Below are 23,932 nucleotides of genomic sequence, written 5' to 3' on the forward strand. Positions count from 1 at the left end.
GCCACTTCCAAGGTATTACATTTTGTATCGTTTTTAAATATTTGTCCAAAGTAGGGATGCACCGAATGTTCGGCAACCGAAAATAGCAAAAAAAAGCATGACGTGTGATATGATCAACCCGCGCAGAGAGAGAGAGAGAGGAGGGGGAGAGGCGCGCACTTTATTAATGCGGCAAGCATGTCGGCAGTGTGTGGAGCATTTTTATGTGTCAGAGAAAGACAGCACAGAGGTAAATTTCTGAATGAAAGCGTCTTTAAACGGGTCGGTAACTTGTGTACTTCAGACTGGAGCGGGCTGTCTGACAGTAGCCCCGCCGCTAAGTATTGTTCCAATACATTCTTCTTCATCTGACATCCTTTGACATCATACAGTGGTCGCGTGCACACAGTACCTGTACTAAACAACTTGTCAAAGTATGTTCTGTGCATCCCGGCCGCGTGTGACCTTCTGAGAGAACAGTCAGCTTTTGTGGGCGGAGTTTGGAGGAGAGACGTGAACTGAAATGGTTGTCAGTCAGAATTGCTTGCGTGGATGTTTTTTTTCTTCTTTAAATCATTTTGCAGTGTAGCCAATAATAATCCCAGCAGTTTTCGTTTATTCAGTTTTATCTTATAATGTTGAAGGACACTTGTTGTACATTCTTTCAGCAGTCAGTTATAGGCCTAATATAGGCTATGCAAGATGGGAGAGGGCTCAAATTTAGTCCAAAGAGGTCATATGCTAAAGTTTGCCTGAATTTAATCATTGAGTAGGTAACTTAGGCGAATAGTGGGAGGTCCATTTACACCCGATTGTTAAACAACATGGTTGAAGGATAAAGAGTTGGAACCATGGCTGAGGGCTGTCTCTGGTTATAACCGTGAGGTGTACTGCTCTGTGTCGGAAGGCGTTTAGCGTAGCCTCGTTTCTCTTTCTAATAAACCTTGCATTGGGTTAGTCCCTCAATTATTTCTCTTGTTCTTTGTTCCCACCCTTCTAAATTATGTTTCATTAATAAGGAGTTATTACAAACTAAGACTGTTTAGTGTTTAAGACTGTTTATCTTACAATCATTATATCGTAAATGTAAGTTAAAGTGTCGCCAATGTAACCGATTAAAACAAAAAAGTGGCAATGAGGTCTTAAAATATATGGAAAAGTCTTGAAAAAGGTCTTAAAAAGTATTCAATTTAGCTCCATGATTCCTGTATATACCCTGTGCTTTGTTTTGCTTTTGATGTATATTTTGTCTTTCTTCATCTTTCTCTGTTTTACTGTGTCTTTGTCATCAGTAGCATTTGTTAATTTCTGAGCTATACTGTATGTCCGCATTGGGCAGGATTTATGAACGCTGCCTCATTCCTCACTGCTTCGTATGAATATTTAACGTGTTCTTTCCTCAGGATAGATTTTTTATGGTGACACAGCTTGTGCTGTCACTGGGACCTGCTGTCCTGCTGTTTGTCTGGGTCTCAAACTGAACTACTGTCTACCAGATCATGTAGCATTTCTGTGACAGTTTCATTCATTTTAACACTACTGAACTTTTTGATTTATTGAAGGTGAATGTTTTCCAAAAAGTAGATCACAGAATCCTTTTTTTTTTAATGAGTTTTACCTAAAACTATGACATGCAATGAATGGGATAACAAAATGAGTTCTGCTCTATCTTCTTAAAGGAACAGTTCAGCCAAAAATGAAAAAAGTTATCATTGAGCCATGAGTTGGCTCAGTTCTGTTTAATTTCTCCTGTGCAACAAAAAATGACAGAACGTTCTTAGCTTTTCGGTGAACTTTCTTTCTTCTGCAGAACCCAAAATAAGATATGTTGGTAACTGAACAATGGTGGTACCCATTCACTTCTAGTGTATGGACACAAAACCAATGCAAGTCAATAGGGACCGCCATTGTTTGGTTGCCAACATTATTTATAAATATCTTCTTTTGTCTTCTGCAGAAGAAAGAAAGTCATACAGGTTTCATTCTTTGTCTTTTTTTTTCAAGCTTGGCATTAGAATTGCAATCCACTATTGTTGTGTTGAGCATCTCAGACATTATGCTTCACATTTACTTTTGTTTATTGAACAAAAATTAAATGGTTTAAAAAGGTTTCAAAATAATAATAGGACAACATGAGTTATACATAAGTGTAAAGTATTCCTTCAAACAGAGTGTTCACAGAAAAAAAGTTGTAATCCAGCTGTCACATATGGTCTATAGAGATGAGAAACACTATCATTCTTGTCATCCCAATGGAGAAAAACTGAAAACACATTCTATTAAACAGTGACACCCCTGACCTTACCAACAGGTTATTCCTGCTATGTGTGCGTGTGTGTGTAACACTCTCTCAAGACAACACTCAAGTTTGCACATTCCTCAAGTCGCATTTGATCGGTGAGATGGCACAAACTCTGTCATTTACCTCAGTAAGGTGATATCAAATGAAATCAAGTGAAAAACCTGTCAGTCATCCATGTTCACAGCTTATCTGTGTGCACGTGTGTGAGATCTCTCTTTAACATCTGTGGCTTCACACCACAGACTGACAGCCCTTCAGAATCGAGACTTACCTTATAAAAGACCTTCAGACGTTTTCGGAGTTGTAAAGAATGTCTAAGGCACATTGAGACCAAAGCTTCTAGAAAATGAAAGCATATGATCATCAGATTTCTTTTCTCTGCTATCAGTACTAAACATAGCTTTGTGTTTTTACAAGGTTCAGCGTTAACCTGTCGAACACTTTGAAGATAGAGGGGGTGGTGAAGCAGAAAGAACAGTGGGTTCGGTGATATTATTGGTTCACGTTTAGTCCAGCCATTTAATATGGACAGCACATGTGCTTCCCCCTCTCTCTCTCTCTGTATCTCACTTATTCTAACTTTTGCTTATTTTGTCTTCTCTTTCATGTATTTCTTAGAACGTCACTCTATCAGTCTATAAATTGTTTTATTCTTTTCACTCTATTGTGAAAAGTATTGTTCCAATACATTCTTCTTCTTCTGACGTTCTTCTGCTCTGAAATCCACCTTCTCACTTTAGACATCTTTCTGAACATTTTCGTTATTCTGCCTGTCATGACTGTGTTGTAGATGTGTGTTTCTGTTATACGTTCAGGGTGGTCCTCCTTAACCTGTTTGGTGTAGTCTGTGTCTAGTAAACAAGGGTTTTAACACTCACTAAATCTTATCTGCTGCTCGTTTTAGGAAAAAGATAGAGTGTTTGTTCACTTGCCAGGAGATTGGACTTTAGTGTCACATTTCAAAGATCTACTCCACGAACAGCATTACAGCGCTTACGCGCCTCTGCGGGACCTACTGCATCGAGTACGCCGTCAGCCGCAGAGAAAAGCCCCTCTTTGTTTGCATTCATAAGAGCTTTTCATAAAAAAACAAGGAAGAAAAACGAGGCATCACATTCAAAACACACACGTGGAAGTCGGGTTTCTGGTGTTTTCTCAGGGGGCCGAGCTGATCTTAGATCTGCGGTTTGATTCAAACAAACAGTCCTTGCTAAAACAATAAAGCCATAATTTGTTGATTAGAAGATGATTAATACTGTAACATTTTCATTGGATCCTCTGCATCCGTCTCCCCTCCTCTCATTTCATTCCAGGGATATGGCATGAAAGATATCGAAACCACAGCGTTCTCTGCTACATATATCTGTTAAACAGTCTCTCTCCCAACCAATGCCACATGTTTGGTTTGTTGTGTTCTGTACATAGGCAGTTTCAAAGGAACCAACCTTAAATCCGGCATGTGTATATAGCAACTGTCAAAACAGAGTTTGCTCTAAGGCCAAAGCGTTATCATATCCAACGTTTCGGAGCTTATTTTCTTTTAATTGCTAACTTAGGTCATTGTCTATGGTTTCAACCCACGGCACAGCAGTAGTCTGTATCAAAGGATCTCTCCCCACCCCTGTTTATAGTCACAATACCAAACAGATATGCACAACATGTGGTCAACAAAATAAGACTTGAAGAGGGGGAGGTCATTTTGGGATAGAAAAAGGGTCACGGAGACCCTTGTCTATACGGAACGATGCATGATTTATAACATAACATGTACAGTCATATACAGTAGTGGCCAAAAGTGATGTCCCGTGGGGCATATTTGTATAATATTCACTTCTAATATCCATTCAAAATGTGAGGTGTATGGTACAAAATAGACTTTTAAGGTACTTGTTTTACAAAATTGTTTGGAAAAAAGGCCAGCTACAGCATATTATGAAATATGGGTTTTGTTATATAAAAAGCATTTAGATTCATATAGCATATATTCAATACAATTTAACCTGTTTTTAATATTCTGTTGACATTCTTTTGCATTCTTTAGACATTCTCCTGGTTATTAAACTCAATAAGCTTTGTACATGTGTTGCTTCAGTTTACACTCCAACCAAAACTATGCAGCATGCATACAAAATATTTAATACATTTTTAATAATTCATTTTAATAAAGCACAAAGATTGTTTTCCAAAGCTGAACATCGCTAATATACATATGGAGACTGTCACTTTAATCCTGCATATTCTGGCTAATCATGTCACAGTCAGTTGTGTTATCTCAATTGACAGAGCATGGAAATGTTTTAAATGAATGAAATATTCGGAAAAACAGCTGGTTCTGTTCATTTCTGTATGTGGATTTTGATTAAGCGGCTAATATAATTTCTTTGAGCGCTGTGCGAGATTTTGACGTGTGTGTGTGTCTTGTTTGTATGAACAGGGGGCTAATCAGACAGCCACAGTGATTGTTTTGTGCTCCTTGAGAGACTTTAATCTGGTCCAGGAGACGTGTCAGCTGGCTATCAGAGACGTGGGGGGGCTGGAGGTTCTCATCAACCTGCTTGACACAGATGAGATCAGATGTAAAGTAAGTCCATCCAGACTCGGTTATTACAGGTGTTCATATGCATTATTTGACATATGTATTCCTTCTCACATATGTGACCCTGGACGACAAAACCAGTCTTAAGGGTACATTTTTCAAAATTGAGATTTTTACATCATCTGAAAGCTGAAGAAATAAGCTTTCTATTGATATGTGGTTTGTTAGGACAATATCTGGCGGAACAACAACTGTTTACAAAGCTGGAATCTGAGGGTGCAAAAAAAGCAAAATATTGAGAAAATCGCCTTTGAAGTTATTAATCAGGTGCACTGTAGCAGGCCATCCACTCACAAAAATAAAGTTTTTATACATTTACGGTAGGAAATTTATAAAATATCTTCATGGAACATGATCTTTACTTAATATCCTAATGATTTTTGGCATAAAAGAAAAATCTGTCAATTTTACCCATACCTTGTATTTTTGGCGATTGCTAAAAATGTTCCCGTGCTACTTAAGACTGGTTTTGTTGTCCAGGGTCACATATTATCTATCCATCTATCCATCTACCTATCATCGATCATCTTCTATCCATCTACCCATCATCTATCATCTATCTATCCTATCTGTCTGTCTGTCTGTCTGTCTGTCTGTCTGTCTGTCTGTCTGTCTGTCTATCTATCTATCTATCTATCTATCTATCTATCTATCCATCATCTATCCATCTACCTATCATCCATCCATCCATCCATCCATCCACCCACCCATCCACCCATCTATCATCCTACCCATCTGCAATCATCTATCTACCCATCCACCTATACACCCATCCACCTATCTACCTACAGTACCTACCTATCTATCCATCATAATGCATGCATTATAAACAATGCACTTTAATATTTCTCCCCTACTGGTAGATCGGTTCTCTGAAGATCCTGAAAGAGGTCTGCTGTAACTCTCAGATTCGGCGGGCCATCGTTGATCTGGGAGGCTTGCAGACCATGGTGTCTATCCTGGACTCTTCTGATAAAGAGCTCAAGTGCCTGGCAGCAGAGACCATCGCCAACGTGGCCAAGTTCAGACGGGCCCGCAGGATGGTCCGACAGCATGGTGGCATCAAGAGGCTGGTGAGAGAGGACAAATCATAATACTGTACGTGTACCTGTGTTTGTGGTCAGACAGTAATGAAGGTCACTGGCAGCTGAAACCGTGTACAAAACAGATTTTTCATATTTAATAAATTGTATGAGGAAGAGAGACAACAAGGCAGGGGCCAATGCTGACCCTGGAGGGCGAGTGTCCTGTCAAATTTACCTCAAAATTTAATCAAACACCCCTGAACCAGCTCATAAAGGTCTTCGGGATTTCTTGAAAATTACAGACAGGTGTGTTTTATTAAGGTTTGAGCTAAACCCTGCACGAACACGGACCCTCCAGAAGCTGGATTGTAGATGGAGTGCTCTGAGTGGCATGCAAAAGAACATATACCACCCTCTAGTCCTCCTCTCTCTTGCTCACTTACTTCATTTTTTATGCCAGCATCAAAGGGAGCACGTTGCAGGTAAAAACAGATCGAATGTCACGCTCCCCCTCATCCTGCCATGTGTGTTTATTGACAAAGTGACGCTCTGTATGATTAGGGTTCGTGTGTTACTCCGCTCTGTATATTTACTCATGGCCAGACTCGGACGTTCTCGATGTAGCTATCATATATTAGTTACGTTTAAAGACCCAGACCACCTCTGAACAGCACACGTGTGTAATGCTGTGTTCGAGCTGCCTTTCTGGCATGACAGAGAGGGAAACACGAAATTTGCTCTTGAAAGGATGTGGTCATTTGTAGATTTTGGTGTGACATAGTCGTGAGTTTTCAAGACTTTTTTAGTAACAGCCAGTGTTTGGCTGATGAGGAATGTTTGAATGAGTGTTGGCGGGCATCAGGAGATTGTATTTCACATGTTGCAGGCTCAGTGATAGAAGTGCACTGAAGATGTCAATAAATAAAGCGTGGAATGAGTGGTTGCGCGTATAGGTGAGATCTCGGACACGATGTAAAATCTCTGTAATGTGCCGACTCAAGTGGCTTATAGGGATTCAAATAGCAGCTCGATGGGGAAGGACTGCAAAAATCAATTTTATGACTGGAAAACAACACATTTACAATAATTGACATGTTATTACTTAATACACACTATGCCATAGTACTTCTAATAGAATTTCTACAGCTCCACATAACAGTGAGGAAAAGTAAAGTGAATGATCTAAGAGAGTGATTTAATCTTATACATACAGCAACAGTAAAAATTTAAAGACCACTTTTTCTGTTTTTCATTTTTTCTGAATTTACTATATAGTTATGCGTTTAAGTAAAATGATCATTTTTGTTTCATTCTCTGAACTACTGACATTTCTCCTAAATCCCTAATGTAAATATTGTTTTTAATTTGCATTTCTTTGCAGAAAATTGGAAAAAAAACTGGTGAAAAACTAAAAAGATGCAATATTTGCAAAACTTGTAAAGAAAACTTCATATTCATGTTTAAACAACGGAATACTAATGTTTTTACATGTATTTTAGGATCATTTAAAAAATGATTATATGACTTCAGTATATGCCAGATTTCCGCCTTTGCATTCTCTCAGTCATTCCCATTGCTGTTGGGTGACATCGTCATTCCTGTTGAAATTCAACAGACCCTGGACTGGAATTGCCACAGTACATGCAGAAATGCCAGTTTTAGGCAAATCTGGAGTGGTCTCTTCATTTTTTCTGCAGCTGTATATCACTTCTCATATTATTACAGCACTAACAACGCCAAGGTCGTGGGTTCGATCCCAGGGGATTGCATATACTTAGAAACAAATGTATAGGATATTGCAATGTAAGTCGCTTTAAGCGTCTGCCAAATGCATAAAGGTAAATGTACTAGAAGTTAAAAGAAGATTCAAAAAATTGTAAAGAAAATAATTGTTGGAGGAGGGAGAGAGAGAGAAAGGATATACGTTTTTATCCGTTTCATCTCCTTAATGTGTAGTGTATTGAAGTAATGTAAATAAAGAATAATTCGAGGGTTGAGAACCAAATGTAAGTGACATTTCATCAACTTTACAGAAGAGTCAGAACAAAAAAATACCATTGTTTGATCTGACTTTGTGTATTGATTTCAATCTTTTATAATAAAGATGTTACACACATGGATGACAGTGTACTTATTGAACAGTATTTAAACATTTGTTCAGAAGAAAACCAAAGCCATTTTTAATAAAACATTTCACATGCGCCTTTTTGGCACCGGTGATTCAGCCATTTTGAATCATGTGCTATCCACAGGCTTTTCTCCCCAATACAGTTACGCCCTTTTCGCACCAACTGGCTTAGTATGTTCAGTGATAAGTCTTTTGGCTTCTAAGGAATAACTCCAAATTGATTAAGATTTCACTTGTGTCATTTTGGCAGTAGAAAGAGCTCATCGAGGGCTTTCGTTTGATATGTATATCTCCATTTCACCCAAAATGTCACTTATGCCCCTCTGGTTCTCACCCCTCGAATTATAAATAGAGATGGTCGTAAGAGACTAGTGACAAATGTATTGCAAATAGACAGGAAATTGCTGAAGTTGTTTCTGGCAGGTGGAGTTGTTGGACTGCGTGCCTGATGGTGTGTCTGTGAGCGCGGAGCAGGACAGAGACATGGAGGTGGCGCGCTGCGGAGCTCTGGCTCTCTGGAGCTGCAGCAAAAGCACCAGGAACAAGGAGGCCATCCGGCAGGCAGGGGGAATCCCTCTGCTGGCCCGGCTGCTCAGATCGCCGCAGAGGAACATGCTTATCCCTGCGGTGGGAACCCTGCAGGAGTGCGCTTCTGAGGTTTGCTTTATCCATTACAATGAGACAGTTTTAGAATTTGAAATGATTTACTTTGCAGCAAAACCAGATGCTTTTACGTGTTTTTAATGACATTGTTCTTCTGTATTTATATATTACGGCAAGAACTAATTATAACTAAATCTAAAAGTACTAAAGTATTTTGAACTATTATTTAATCTGCTTTCAGAAATGTGACTGATGATAAGGTTTTAATGTAAATCCATTGTTTAGAAAGACACAAATTAGAGCTGAAATACAGTAGCATACCATTCATGCAACATCACTTTTGACTGACAGATTGTTTCTATTAAAAGAGCAGGTGGAAGATATGAATGGCTATTTGAAGCCAGAAAGCAAGAAAACCCGGGATGAAATAAGTGCTATGTCGGTGAATGCAGTGTTGTTTGGCAAGGCAGAGTGGCTTTTACAGTAGGTGTTCAGCATCGAGAGTCATTCCGCATGTTTGTGTTGGCAGAAGAGCTACAGAATTGCTATACAGACTGAGGGCATGATTAAAGATCTGGTGAAGAACCTCAGCAGTGACAACCAGGAGCTCCAAATGCACTGCGCCAGCGCTATCTTTAAGGTACCGTGGTGCCCGCTCAGACAACCACAATTTACTGTATTTTTACCTGAATGGGAGTGATAATTTTGTCCTCGTCACACATTGCACGTGTCCATATTAAATGATTTTTAATAGAAACGTGTTCGTGCTTGATTTCTGTGTTAGTGTGCAGAAGATAAACAGACACGTGATCTGGTGCGGCAGTACAACGGGCTGAAGCCGCTGGTCATGCTGCTCAACGAAGCTGAAAACAAGCAGTTACTCGCCGCCACAACCGGAGCCATCTGGAAATGCTCCATCAGCATGGAAAACGTGGCTAAGTAATAACATTTCGTTAAACGTTTAAACAATTTTTAACTGTTTTCCTCACACAGCTATAACTACACATGTATACGGTTTATGAGCTAAAGAAATATTTTGCACGGTATATTTTGTCAGGTGATAATCAAACAATTTGTCACGGCCACGTAAAAAGCACCTAGGTTTAACCAAACAGTACGTCTGTGCTTTTTCCTGATGACTAATGCGCTGGATGGTATTTATTATTATCTTAATATTGGAAGCAGAAACTGATTACTTTTCCATCCCATGCGATTGCAGATTTAGTTGTTATAGAAATTTCATCATGCCATTAACTAGGCCTCTTGACCGCTAGACCTCGGCATGTTACACTAGAAGGATTCAGGTGAATTTGACATTTGATGATTGGCTCCAGGTTTTGTCAGATGTCTCTTGTCATAAAATGAGGTCTGGTAAGGAGAAGGACAGAGGATGTGCAATCATAGTAGCTTTCATTTTTATAAGACGTCTGACGTCTCTAACGCTCAGATTTTCCACCGCTCAGAGCTGTCAAGCGCTGTCCGTCTGAGTCCGCGCCACAGAAGTGATTATTTGAACAAAGAGTGAACGTTTTTATAAACTCAGTCGATGATCTCTGATCTTTTATGGTGACTTTTTGCTGTTGGAATGTGAATTGTTCTTGAACGCGAGCTGTTAACAAAAGACAAAGTAAAGTGTTGATTTTATAGGCGCTCGTGATGTGTTTAGTCGAGGCCGTTCTCCCATTAGTGCTGCAAGTGAGCTGGAGGAGACATGGAATGTGTCTCTGAAACAGTCGGGCTGTAATAATCAGGAGCTCAAATTCCTTAAATCCTTTGTCATGTAAAGCGCGCTGGCCTTCACTGGAGTCACTTAACTCGGGGAAGATGATGACCATCCTGGAGGCGGTTGTGTCTTTTAAGGCAGCCGTTTTCCTCTATAAATACCAAAGAAACGACTTGGAATCATCATCTGGCTTGCCGGTTCTGTCACACAAGCGCTCTCATAAAAATGTGATTTACACGTATTGCTTTGCTTTGCAGTATGCGTTTGGGGACATGTACTCTGCAGGGATAAAAAATGCATTATTTAATTCCACCATTACCTGTGAATAAATTATCAGGTGCTATTTTCATAAGATTAGGGCCAAAAAAATGTATGAGTTTATGAGTGTTTTTTTTTTGTCATTATAGACTGGGATCTGTAGAAATATCCACCATCTAGCCTCATACCAACCACAAAACGAATTGTATTGAAAGAAGAATTCAGAGGGAGGCTTGTGTCTCAAATGGCCCAGTAGCATTAAGGCCACTCTCTCTACACCTCAAAAGTCAAAGCTGACAAAACCTCATCCTGAGTTTACATCAGGATTAGTCTGCTGAAACTAGACGCAGGTGCCCCGTGCCACTTCCAATTCACTTCATGTCCCATTAGCCAAATAAGTGTCCTCTGTGAGAAGTAATGCTCTGCGAAAACATTTAGTTGTTATGATTCGGATTGTAGTAATACCTCTCAGGAAGCTTCATCAGAACTCAAGTTTAGGAAAAAGCTAAGCGAGAGATTAAACAGGCCAGTAAACAAACCGCTACTGAAGCATGATACTTGAAAAAATTTTGAGAGAATCTGTCAAACATTTGAACTGGTAAATCATTAAAACCAGAAGATGATGAGTGTGTCTTTTGTCCGCATAACAAAAACACAAAACATTTCCTCTTTTATTCATATTTTTGGCTGAATCTTGCCATTTGTTCTGGCAAGCAGGAAAACAATTTTTTTGCATTTCCGACTCAAATTTGTTTGGTTATTTCAGTCTGAACAACCATAATAAATCTTATTTTTACAAACCTGGTCCAAAGCGCTTCCATATTGGAACGCTTTGACATCTGATTAAAGAGATAGTTCACCCAAAAATGAAAATTCTGTCATCATTTACTCCCCCTTTTGTCATTTCAAACCTGTATGACTTTCATTCTTTCGCAGAACACAAAAGAAGATATTTTTGAAGAATGTTGTTAACCCGCACCCATTGACTTGCATTGGTTTTGTGTCCGTACAATAGAAGTGAATATATGCCGGCCAGTGTTCGGTTACCAGCTTTCTTTGAAACATCTTGTTTTGTGTTCTGCGGAAGAAAGAAAGTCATACAGGTTTGCAATGACAAGAGGGTGAGTAAATGATGACAGAATTTTGATTTTGGATGAACTATTATGCAGAAAATAAGCAGATAGATCTTTGCAAAAGTTACATAATGTCATTCAAAGAGAATAAACAATTTTAAACACAGCATACAGTAGGTGTGTCTAAATATCATTATATCAGATATCATGGTGGTCATTAAGATATATATATTTTATTTTCAGTCCTCTTTTTATCTGGAAAAATATTAAAAAAGGCCTGCACAGTAAAACCAAAAATGCAAGACAAAGGTGTTTTTTAATGAAAGAAATGTTTCGGTCACATACAGTATTGACCTTTCTCAATGCTCCTTCATTGTTGGAGTGGGTGGACCTTTATAAATCTTTTGTAGGATAAGAATTTTCGGTCTATGCGTCGTATTTGGATTCAGTTTCTGAGGCATGGTGAATTTTGTAAATTGTCTTTAGTAAAAACCGATGCGCCAAAAGATGCGTTTGCGCTGCCGCAAGCTGTTAGTAAATAGGGCCCTAGATGTCACACACTTGGTCAACGTATGGCTTGAGATTTGAGTCGTGAAGCGTCACACACTACACAACTTTATCTAACTTGAAACAAGTATCTCAGACTCGTCATAACTGAAAATTGGCTCCAAAGTCATGTAATGTAATCCAGCCAATGTGAACTTGAACGCTCCATGCAATCTCTATCCAGAACGTAATAAAGATTTATTACACACTGAATGTGACTAAATAATTAGACACACGCCAATCTTGTTTAACAGTTATTTTCCCATGATTTATAGTCTGTGTTGTCGTGTGTTCACTTGGATTGCATGGGTGTTTGCTCAAGTTTTGGATGTCAGAAAACCGGCGTAATGTCTGCTGAATATTTAATGCACACTTAGACGTGAAAAAGGAACCGGTTTTATTGCTAGTTTTCTGAGCGTATTAAAGCGTCAAGGTCAAACGCTGCATTTGGAATAAAACATCCAAGCATTTTTGTCCAATTAAATCTGCCAATGGAGGCAAACGCAAGGTCAGTGAGCATTTAGCAGGGAATGTTTCCCCGATCCATCTGGTCTCAGAGTAAGCGCAGCGTGCCATTTCAGAAACAATCATGGCCTGAGAGGCGTTTTAAGACAAAAATCATATTGGAATGCATTTTACAGTGGTCATAATTTTAAGGTGCTTTGCGTCCTACATTTACTTCGCTGAAAGCTCACAAGCAGCTCAAAGTGCCGGGGATGCCAATAACAGACAGCATGTCTTTGTGTGGTTGATGAGAGGGCTGGCCGTGAGTCCAGCGTGGAGAGGGGTTCAGGGCTGGGTTGAGGAGGCTTATGACTGTGTAGAGGATGGAGACCTCCATCATTGTTCTGGGAGAGGCATGTGTTAACCATTTAACTTATTAATGATGCATAAAATTAAAATAATTATGATGGCAAGAAATATACGAAAATTATTCTCATAACTTAAATATAATTATACACATGTGCGATGTTCACTGGATTTGGTAGAGCAGTGCTTTGTCTTGGACTGTACAGTAGCACCATCAGTGAAAATTCAGTAAGTTCCCTTTCATTGACACCAAGCTAAAAATGTGTTCCTTTAAAGGGACAGTTCACCCAAAAATAAAAAGTCTGTCATCATTAACTCCGTTTAAATTTCTTTGTTCTGGTAACCACAGAGAAAGATATTTGGAAGAATGTTTTTAACCAAACAGTTCTTGGCCACCATTGACTACTATAGTAATGGTAGTCAAAAGTGCCCCAGAACTGTTTGCTTTCCTACATTCTTCAAAATATCTTCTTTTGTGTTCATCAGAACAAAGAATTTTACTTAGCAAGTTTTCCTTCTATGGTAGTCAATGGTGGCCAAGAACTGTTTGGTTACAAGCATTCTTTCAAATATCTTTTCTGTGTTCATCAGAACAAAGACATTTATACAGATTTGGAACAACATGAGTGGTGAGTAAACGAAGACAGAGTTTTCAATTTTGGGTGAACTGTTCCTTTAATTAATCATTTAATATTAAAATCAATGTTAATAAAATGGCCATTGTTACATGATTACCTGTTGAAGCACAAGCAAACTTTACTTTGCATCAGTGTCTCTCATAACAATGCAGTGGAATCTATTATTTTCTAAATGCATTTAGAAATTTTAATTTTAGATATTGTAGATACATCTGATGGTCAATTTTCCACTAAAAATATCAACAATGATCAGATTATCATTCTTACAAATTGATTTAAACCATGCATTATGTTGCAGTTCATAAAGTTACCAGCCAAGTGGCGAGTTTTATTTTGCATCGATGCCAATTTTTACTCCCAATTGGTGTTTGGTGTGTGTTAATTATGGACTCTGTCTGTACGCACTGAAAGCAGCACTTTAAGAAGAGTAAAAAAATCAAACTTAAATGTGTGTATGATGGAGCATATGCTTTTGTTTAAGGTCAAGGACCATAATAATTCTTTCCTTTATCTTTCCTTGTTAGTACAAGAAAGGTGATCTTTGATACCTTGATTTTAGTCGCAGATTTTTCTGTGAAATCTTTTCTCAGCCACCCACCTAAAACATCTGTTACTGTTCTTCTCAGAGATTGAATCTTTCAAAGATACTGTACTAGTAATGAAAAAGTCAGCTGGACAGAAGCGTCATAGCAAGATTTGCAACATTGCCTGCCCACTCTTCAAGCTTCATCTCGCTGTAGCAGCTGACCGGCGCTGTTTCGTGTTGTTTCTTTTGGCTTGCTAATTTGGCTTTACAAAAATACACAACATCACACAGTCCATTTGTCAAAGGTAATGTGTATAATTGCTGCATAAATTTAATGTAGCATAGTGAGAACACTTCAGTGATGGCATCTTTGTTTTACATGCTATGTTTGTTCTTAGCTCTTGCAGTTTTCCTTTCTCCTTTTTTCAGCCAAGCTAATTTTGGCAGCTGTTACTTTAATTTCTGTTTTACTAAGAAAATGTTTGGTGGACTTTGACCGGAGCCAAATGACCTTGGACTCTCTGCAACGGACTTGAGGGCCGCTTAGCCAAAACCGTAACTGTGAATAAACATAACCGTATAGCTTCACCGTACATCAGAGATTTGTTGAGGCTCACTGTGACCACATTATATGCCTTTACTACTTGGCAAACAAAGCCCGAGTCACACCAAATGCTCTCGCCATACTGCTCCAAACCAGAAGATGTGGTCATTGAGAGTCAATGTATATTGAGAGTAGCGTGGGAAAAGTTGTGGCATTATCGCATTTGTTCCTCTTTCTGATGTCAGGGTACTACCTGCTGCTGCTAAAATTGCATCTGTATCCAATTGAAAAGTTCTGTTTCTTTTTTCTTTCTTAGGTTTCAGGAGTATAAGGCTTTGGAGACTCTGGTCGGTCTTCTTAAAGACCAACCTGAAGAGGTGCTTGTCAACGTGGTGGGGGCTCTGGGAGAATGTGCACAAATACCTGAGAATCTTGCCACAATCCGCAAGTGTGGAGGTATCCAGCCGCTGGTCAACCTACTTATTGGCACCAATCAGGCCCTTCTAGTCAATGTCACAAGAGCCGTGGGAGCCTGTGCCACTCACCCGGAGAACATGATGTAAGTCGCAAATAGAAATTTGTTTAAATTAACTATGTGCTAGTGGCGTCAAATTGATCTCTTCTTGAATTCTTGTGGATTCTTCCATTGGAACCATATTTCTGTAGCTCTGTGACATATTTTCCTTGTGCTTGTAATAAACTGTATTCTCTAATTTTGTTTTGCGCTGCTAGTTAAACTGGAACAGTTGTACAGAAACAGTCCAGGAACTGACAATGCTCACAGTGTCTTACCTTGGCCTTAAAATCCCTCTGACTGTTGCCATTGGCTGAGTTTAGGATGACATGGCATTGTTCTGTTCTGGGTACAAGATTCCATGTTCACCACTTCTTCAGCGGACCCGACAGGCCTTGAGACCAGCTTGACCAGCACACGTGGGGTGAGAGCCCTCAGTGGCCGGGGTGGACGCCCTGAATTGTCTCAATGTGGTCAGTTTGAGTAAACTGCAGAAGACCTTTTGGACCTGAATCACTAAATAGAAAAAGATGAACATCAGTCCACAAAATATGTTTTATGCACATTGTTATTATAGACAATATTTTACTTCGTTGTGCAGTGCACATAGGGTTAAATAAAAATGAAAGGGATGAAAATTCTGTCATGAATTACCCCCCCCCCGTATAAATTTCTTTGTTCTGCTGAACACAAAGAAAGATATTTGGACAAATGTTAGCAACTGACATTTCTGGGACATTATTTACTACCATAGGAAGTTGTTTGGAACAACTTGATGGTGAGTAAAGGATGACAGAATTTTCATTTTTGGGTGGAGTATGCCTTTAAAGGTGATCCATATTACCCTAATATAGTAATTATGTATCTCAGGTGTCACACTCCTGTGATCAGCATTCAGATTTGAAGTTGAGCCAATCAAATCGCTTCGTTTTAAAAGTTTATACGATAGTCCTGGAAAACAGGAAGCGTTTGGTGTGTGAGAACCCTTTTTTGCTATGGATGTTTTTGACTCAGGACCTAGTGCTGTTTATGAAGTCAGTGTAAAGCTGAGTTCAGTGTTTTTTTTATCTGATGACACGGACATCCAACCTTTCTTTGAAGGGCGGGGTTTTGGGAATGGGTGCATGTCTAATTTAGTGGCTAAATCTGCAGTAAACTATAGGCCTAAATGTAATTTACCACACACATTTGAACCTAAACTCAAGATGCAAGCGACTTCAGTTAGCCAATGCCAATGACTGTATGGCAGTCTTCTACTATTAGTTTATTTTATGGTTTTATGGAAAACTCTAACCTTTTGACACCTATGATAGTTTTCCAACTTTTAAACTGTTCTGTTTACACAAGCTTCACAAATTTGAGACATTTCCATTTTAGGTAATTCCTTCCCTTCTAATTTTTATTCTATTTGAATTATAGCATTAATCGTTCTGTGTGATTGATGTGATGCTGGCTTAACTTCAAAATAAACTCAATTTTCTTTAATGTCTACTCATGCAGCAAGCACCAACCGGCTGCCTTTCACAGAGATCTGAGTATTGGTTTTTCTGTATGTTTAGCACATCTGATTCTCATTGCTTTTATGAGAAGGTTATAGACTGCAGTCCCCTTCTTAATTAATGCTGGACACAAATGAAGAGCGTTTTGTTCCCTCTGTCCTCGGCAGCTGAAGGCACACCGCCTTTGTCTGTAAGATTAATAAGTTTATAGATGTGAGCGACCGCAGTGGCGCAGTAAAAATCCACAAAGCTTGTTTTTGAAGAAATCAGGTCATTCATTTCGTTCACCGCGTACAACTCTGTAGATCCATGTAACAGGTCCTAAAGAGAAAATGTTGTTCTTGTTTTCTCATGGGATGTATATTTAGGATTCACATTCTTTTTTTTATATTTTACTTGTAGTCTGGACAGAGAGAGTTTGCTCTACTGTTGTGCGCAGTTCTGTTCCACTTTGTTCCATGTTGTGGTTTATTTTGAGAGTTATGGGTAGTGGTTTGCAATTAGCATAGTTCATATTTGATTGTTTACTGACAGAACAGCATGTTCAAGCTTGTTTTTTAAAGTTAAGACGTCGTACTTGTTGTAGTTCGAAAAGTCAACCTTTTCAGTGAATGTTTACAGTTTAACATAGTGATGACCAAATTTCAAAATCTAAATATTATTTCTTGAATTATTTTAAGCTGCAAACCGTAGCTTTTTAAAAAAATTAACAAAACAGCAATTGAGCAAATACTAATACATATCAGTGTTCCAAACTGTCTCCTTATCTTGTGAACTGTCACAAAGTGAAATATATGAAGTAACAATAATTAAAAATAATATATTTTTTCACTCTAAAAATAAATACACTCTGTCCAAGCATTGGGTCAAAACGGGACGAAACCAACCGTTGGGTTAAATTAACCCAGAAATGTTTTATATTTTACCCAATAATGGGTTAAAACAACCCAGCATCTTGGGTTGAATCCGCTCAGTACAGGTTAATTTACAACCCAACGGTTGGGTTCATCCCTGTTTGACCCAACACTGGGTTGATAATAAAGCAGCATTTTTTAGAGTGTAAATGAAGTAACATGGATTTTATGTTTAAACGGATAGAAATGCAGTCCAGAACTTTTCCCCTCTTTCACCATTTCTGTTTGAAAAATAGAATTGCAAGATACTTCACGCCAAACTGATGCTGCAAACTGAACAGCTCAAATTATAAGTCACTATTATAAGTTTACCATTGGGAATTTGGGTACGGTAAGAACACTGATTTTTCATGTACTTGCAACTTAAGTGATTTTTGTGTATTTTTTACAGAGAAAGTTGGATTGTAGCTTCTTTTGGATTTTTTTTATAGAATCATTTGCAACTTTGATCTATAAACGGTTTCATCGGACGCACACTTCTGACCCGAAGTTAACTTCCGGTCTGTTTTTGGTTATCGGTCTGGCTAGTGGGTAGTAATATAACCATTTATTTTATATTTGAGTATGGTGTACCGGAAGTTAAGTTTGGGCCACATAACGTTTGTTTATGTTGTTGCCGCTGAAACCATCTATAGTCATGATCTATATCAACACTTCCACTCTCTGTTTCGCACTGTGTTGTCAGACAAATGTACAGTGTGTAGTGCACGGTTCACACGCTTTCTTCCACCTACAGAAGATTTCTGGCTACACCCTGCTGTTGTAGAGTTGTCTCCTCAGTCAGTATATGCATCTTACCTGTCCTATACAGGATTATCTCCCGCTACTGTTGCTAGTATTTAGTGGCCCCTCAGGATAGCGTAACTCTCTCTGTTATCATACTTCTCAAACTGATTTATGAGCTGGTTGTGGTGGGTAGGTACGCTGGTTGCTCGAACCCAACCCCTTGCCCATATACAGCCCCCCTTTGCTGCATGGTTTAGCAATTACGACAACATTGAATATCGGCCTTGTTGCTAGATGCACACATGGGAAACAGGTTACATGTTATTTATACCTGACAAACGGACCGCACTGAAGACTCATTTTCCCAGAGTCTTACTGCATCCTTTGCTAGAATCATATGAAATACAGCCTGTTCTTAAGTAAACCTCGCTCAGAAGAAGAGAAATATAGAGAGACTTGTCTATGTGAATGTTTGACTTGGAAAACAGACTTTCTCTGGGTTTTTCCTTCTCTGATGCGAAGCGAGTTAAGCGACGCGCCTTGTGCAGCCATGTGAATGTGTGTGTTTGTCCACGGGCCGCTATAAATATCCACACGGACCTTGCTAAAGTTGTGCGGGTCAGTCTGCGGGCAGGCCGGTGTGAACATGTTTTGATTGAGCTGTTGGAAAGGTTGGAAGGTGAGCAGGGGTACCGGTGTAAGAGACAGAGCAGGTGGGATGTGATGGGAAAGCCATGCTGAGCAGTGTTCTGATCTGCTACTGGAATGTTTTCATCATCACAGTGGGAGGGATGATCTGCTGCAGGAGCCAAACAGAACCTTGGGAAAAACAGACATCTAAACCTGTCGAGGAAACACTGAACGCTGTGATGTAAACTATGACTTTGTCACAACTTGTAAGTTGTCCTGTTTTTTTCTCTCAGGATCATTGATGGTCTTGATGGCGTGCGTCTTCTCTGGTCTTTGCTGAAAAACCCCAATCCAGAAGTACAGGCCAGTGCTGCATGGGCCATCTGCCCCTGCATTGAGAATGCAAAGGTATGTACAGAATGCTTAGTTATGCAAATGAACAAAAAAGGTTCTTCTTCCTCTATAACAACTTCTTTTGGTTTAGCGAAGCTTGTACTGCCATTTTTCTCCTCGTTCTCTGTTTCACTCACTCTCTCTGGTTGTTTTTCTTATTTGCTATCTTTTCTTACAGTTGACAAAACAGCATTTATGTGCAAACCAGAGTCAACCCATCATTGAGGATACAGACCTTGTCCAAATTAATACGTCTTCGTTTGAAAATGCATCTTTTTCTCTCTGTTTTGGCCTTCCCTCCACACTGAGATGGCATTTTGTCAGCAAAAACAAAGCTGTTTGAAAACACTCCCCAAAGTGGATAGATTTTAAAATGTTGTTTTCGCGTTGTAGTGTGGACTGTGAAAACGGAAGCTTTTGATGGCATATTATTGTCATGTGACGTACTGTAGTTGTTTTGGCTGCTCTCCAATTGTGTTAGCATTAGCATTAGCATTAAATGTTAGCATTAAAGTCAGTTTGTGACACACAGTTATTGTTTGCTAGCGGAACGTGAGGACAGACATTTTTACTCACTTATGCAACTTTATAGTCTTGTGTTACCCATCCATTTAAAAATACTGTATGACTTTACTGTATATTGCCACAACATTATAATAAGGTGGAAATTAAACAAGCCCCTGAAAGAAATGACACAAGGTTTAGGCGTCTTACGTTTTACTCATGAGCAGTACATGTTTTAGTGTGGATGGACTTGGAAAACACTTCGTCCTAGTGTGGACAAAGAGCGTTTTAAAACAAAAACTCCATTTCAAACTGGATTACAATATAAATCAAACATCATCATCAGCGGTCACTCGAAACGAGTATGAATGTCCTTTCCTTTGGGTTTACTTGTGGGACTTCAGATGGCTGTAGAGGCCAGTCTGCGATATGCATACTTTGGTGCAATGTGGACAGGAGAGAGAGGTAATTATTGATAATGGTTGAGCCTTTTTATCTTTCTCCTTGCGAAGCTGTCGCTTTATCTCTGCGGCACGGCGGAGTTCTATTTCATGGTTTGCTGCACCATCCTGCACGGATTTCTTCCAGGAACTTCTGTCCAGTGCAATGTGTTCCCAGTAGCTCAAAGTAATATGGAATTTCTTCAAAATGGCCTTAATGTTGTCTTTATAATGTTTCTTTTGTCCACCAGTTGCTCGACTACCTTCCTTCAGCTGGGAGTACAGGATATGTTTGGGGAGACATGTATTGGGCATGCGGATGACATGGCCCGTCCACCGAAGTTGATACTGCATTATAGTAGTGGTGATGCTGGTCATGTTGGCTTCCTCCAAGATGCTGATGTTAGTGCGTCTTTCCTTCCAGCTGATCCTCAGAATCTTTCGTAAGGCTCTTTGATGGTATTGTTCCATGGCTCTCAGATGCCTGCTGTAGGTGGTCTATGACTCGGCTCCATACAGCAGGGTGGGGAGGACAACAGCTCTGTAGACCAGAAGTTTTGTTTGGGCAGATAAGTCTCGATCTTCAAAGACTCTTCTCCTGAGCCTGGCATAGGCTCCACTGGCACAACTCAGGCGATGGTTAACCTCAGAGTCTATGTCAGCTTTTGAGGAAAGAATGCTGCCGAGGTAAGGGAAATGGTCCACGTATTCAAGAGTGGTATTGTCCACTTTTATGTTTGGCTGGATGGCCAGCTGGTTAGGTGGAGATTGATGTACAACCTGGGTCTTCTTAATGTTTAATTTTAGGCCCAGGGCTCTGTACGTCTTGGCAAAAGCATTCAGAATGCCCTGGAGGTCTTCTGCGGAGTGTGCGGCGATAACATTGTCATCCGTGTACTGTAACTCTGTAATTGTGGTGCAGTTGACTTTACTCTTGGCCTTAAACCTGTTAAGGATGAAGAGTCTGCCATCAGTTCTGTACATGATTAGAATACCCTGTGGCAGCTCTTCGCCAATGAGGTGGAATATGGCTGCAATGAAAACGGCAAACAGTGTGGGTGCAATGACGCATCCCTGTTTGACCCCTGTTTCTTCTGTAAAAGGTTCAGACTTGGAGCCCCCATTGCTAAGAACTGTGACTGCCATGCCGTCATATAAAAGCCTCAGTATTCTGATATACTTGTCATGACAGCCGTACCTTGATAGTATACTCCACAGGGCCTGGCGGTCTACCATGTCAAAAGCCTTTGTCAGGTCTATAAAAGCCATATACAAAGGCTGCCTTTGTTCACTGCATTTTTCTTGGAGTTGCCGTGCTGTGAATATAATGTCTGCTGTACCTCTGGATGGGCGGAAGCCACATTGTTATTCTGGGAGTACTTCCTCAGAAGTGGTAGTAGTCAGTTTGCAAGAACACAAGCAAGAACTTTGCCTGTTGTTGACAGGAGCGAGATGTCCCTGTAATTTCCACATTCAGCCTTGTTCCCCTTCTTAAATATGGTCACTATTAGAGCATCCCTGAGCTCTGAGGGGAGTTCTTCTTTTTCCCAGACTTTGAGGAGTAGGCCATAGATGTGGTACAGGAGCTCCAATCCACCTTCCTTTAGGATCTCGGCTGGAATCCCATCTGGACCGGCGGCCTTGTTGTTCTTAAGGCTCCTGATGGCATCTTAAACCTCTATTATAGTTTGAGGTTCCCCCATGTCTACTATGATGGGACCCTGGGGGACATATTTGGTAATGTCAATTTCAATTGAGCTGAAGAGATCTTGGAAATACTCTTTCCATTGGGCATTATTGGATTCATTGTCCTTCAGCAATTCCTGACCGTCCTTTGAGCGCAGAGGGTGTAGGCCATGATAGTTTGAAAAAGCCCCTGGTATCACCAGAGTCTGCCAGTCTCTGGATTTCAAGAGCCCTTTCTGTCCACCAATAATTTTCTAGCTCCCTTACACATATTTGGACATCTGCCTTGGCTCTGGAGTGAGCCAGCCTTTTGGCATTGCAGGTTACATCATTTTTCCAGGCACAGAAGGCTTTCCTTTTCTTGGAGATGAGTTGTTCAATTTCTGTGTCATTCTCATCAAACCAGTCATGGTGTTTTCTGGACTTGTACCCAAGAATGGTTTTGCAGGTAGCAAGGATGGTAGACTTTAACAGACTCCAGTGCCCTTCGATGTCATCAGGGTATTCTTGTTGGAGGCTTTCCCAAGAGAGGCCTGAAGTTACTGCTGGGTGGCCGTTTCATCAAGGCTGTCAAGGTTCAGTTTTGGTCAGATCTGCTTTTTTTGGATTCTCCTCTTCCTCTTGAGTTGGATTGACATTGTGGAGCGGATGAGGCGATGATCTGTCCAGCAGTTATTTGCACCAACCATGGCCCTTGTGATGTTCACATAACGGCCATCCCTGGCTCGTACAATGACATAGTCAATGAAATGCCACTGTTTGGAGCGGGGATGTCTCCAAGATGCCTAAATTAGTTTTTCTGAAGAAAGAGAGTATTAGTGATGATGAAATCATGTTTAGCACAATTGCTGAGAAGCATAACTCCACTAGTGTTGATGTTTCCGATGCCTTCCTTTCCTATAGTGCCCTTCCAGAGGTGTTGATCCCTGCCAACCCTGGCATTGAAGTCTCCAAGGAGAATAATCTTATCTTCCTTGGGGATTCTCGATAGTGTCTCGTCTAAGCAGGCATAGAAGGTCTCTTTTACTTCCTCTTCAGAGTCTAAGGTAGGGGTATAGGCGCTCACAACTGTTGATATCTGGTTGATATCCAGACTGATGGTCATGAGATGCTCACTAATCCTCACAGGAAGTTCATAGAGGTGACTGATAAGCTGGTTCCTAATGGCAATTCCAACACCATGGATCCTGGGCTCATCAGCAGCTTTTCCTTTCCTCTCCTCTTTTATAGTTGCCCTTCGCTGCTAGCCGGGTTTCAGAGAGGGCGGCTAGGTCAATCCGGTATCTTCTCAGTTCTTTGGCGATTATTGTGGTTCTCCTCTCCGGTCTATCACTGGTTACACTATCGTATAGCGTGTGCACATTCCAGGCTCCAAAGTTCATAGTTTTGTGTTTCTGACCGCAAATGGTGATCCCTCTGGTACGCAGTAATCCAGTCAGGAGGTTCGAGGAAGGCTATTTTTAGAGCACCTTTTCTAGCCACTTCCCCACGTGGGGTGAGCAGAGTGGATCCTAAAGAGGGCTGCTCAATCGTGGGTGCAGCTGCCGATGGACTCTTTCTGCCACATTCCAAGAGCCCAGCGAGTCTAACACGCACTGCCTAATGTGCCAGTTTATGACTAGGGGCTTCCAGATCTCAATCCTGCCCACGTCGGGACTTTGACCAGAATGTTTAGGTGGTTTCCCAAGGAGGACGCCTGTGCGTGATTTTGTTTAACGTGGGGAGACTGGTGCACAGACAGTCACCACACAATCCTTGACAGAAGGAGGTCAGAATCCAGTGGCATGGGGTCCAAGAAGACTGGGGGCCCTTTTCTGCTGCAGCCTTCATCCGCCTTCCCAGCCGTTGTTACTCCTGTAAGGCCAGCCATCATCC

At 40.3% G+C, this 23,932-nt stretch overlaps 1 protein-coding gene across 1 annotated transcript in view; it reads left to right on the plus strand.

Annotated features, from left to right (window-relative positions):
- Positions 1-23,932, plus strand: part of odad2 (outer dynein arm docking complex subunit 2) — a 52,826-nt gene that overhangs the window by 18,206 nt on the left and 10,688 nt on the right. The window contains exons 11-17 of the mRNA XM_057358930.1: positions 4,716-4,862; positions 5,741-5,950; positions 8,454-8,687; positions 9,163-9,273; positions 9,418-9,572; positions 15,068-15,310; positions 19,328-19,442. Of these exons, the coding sequence (XP_057214913.1) occupies positions 4,716-4,862; positions 5,741-5,950; positions 8,454-8,687; positions 9,163-9,273; positions 9,418-9,572; positions 15,068-15,310; positions 19,328-19,442 (1,215 nt within the window). The remainder of the gene's footprint in view (positions 1-4,715; positions 4,863-5,740; positions 5,951-8,453; positions 8,688-9,162; positions 9,274-9,417; positions 9,573-15,067; positions 15,311-19,327; positions 19,443-23,932) is intronic.

The sequence above is a fragment of the Triplophysa rosa genome, linkage group LG18 (genome assembly GCF_024868665.1).
Source record: "Triplophysa rosa linkage group LG18, Trosa_1v2, whole genome shotgun sequence".
In the NCBI taxonomy this organism is placed as follows: Eukaryota; Metazoa; Chordata; class Actinopteri; order Cypriniformes; family Nemacheilidae; genus Triplophysa; species Triplophysa rosa.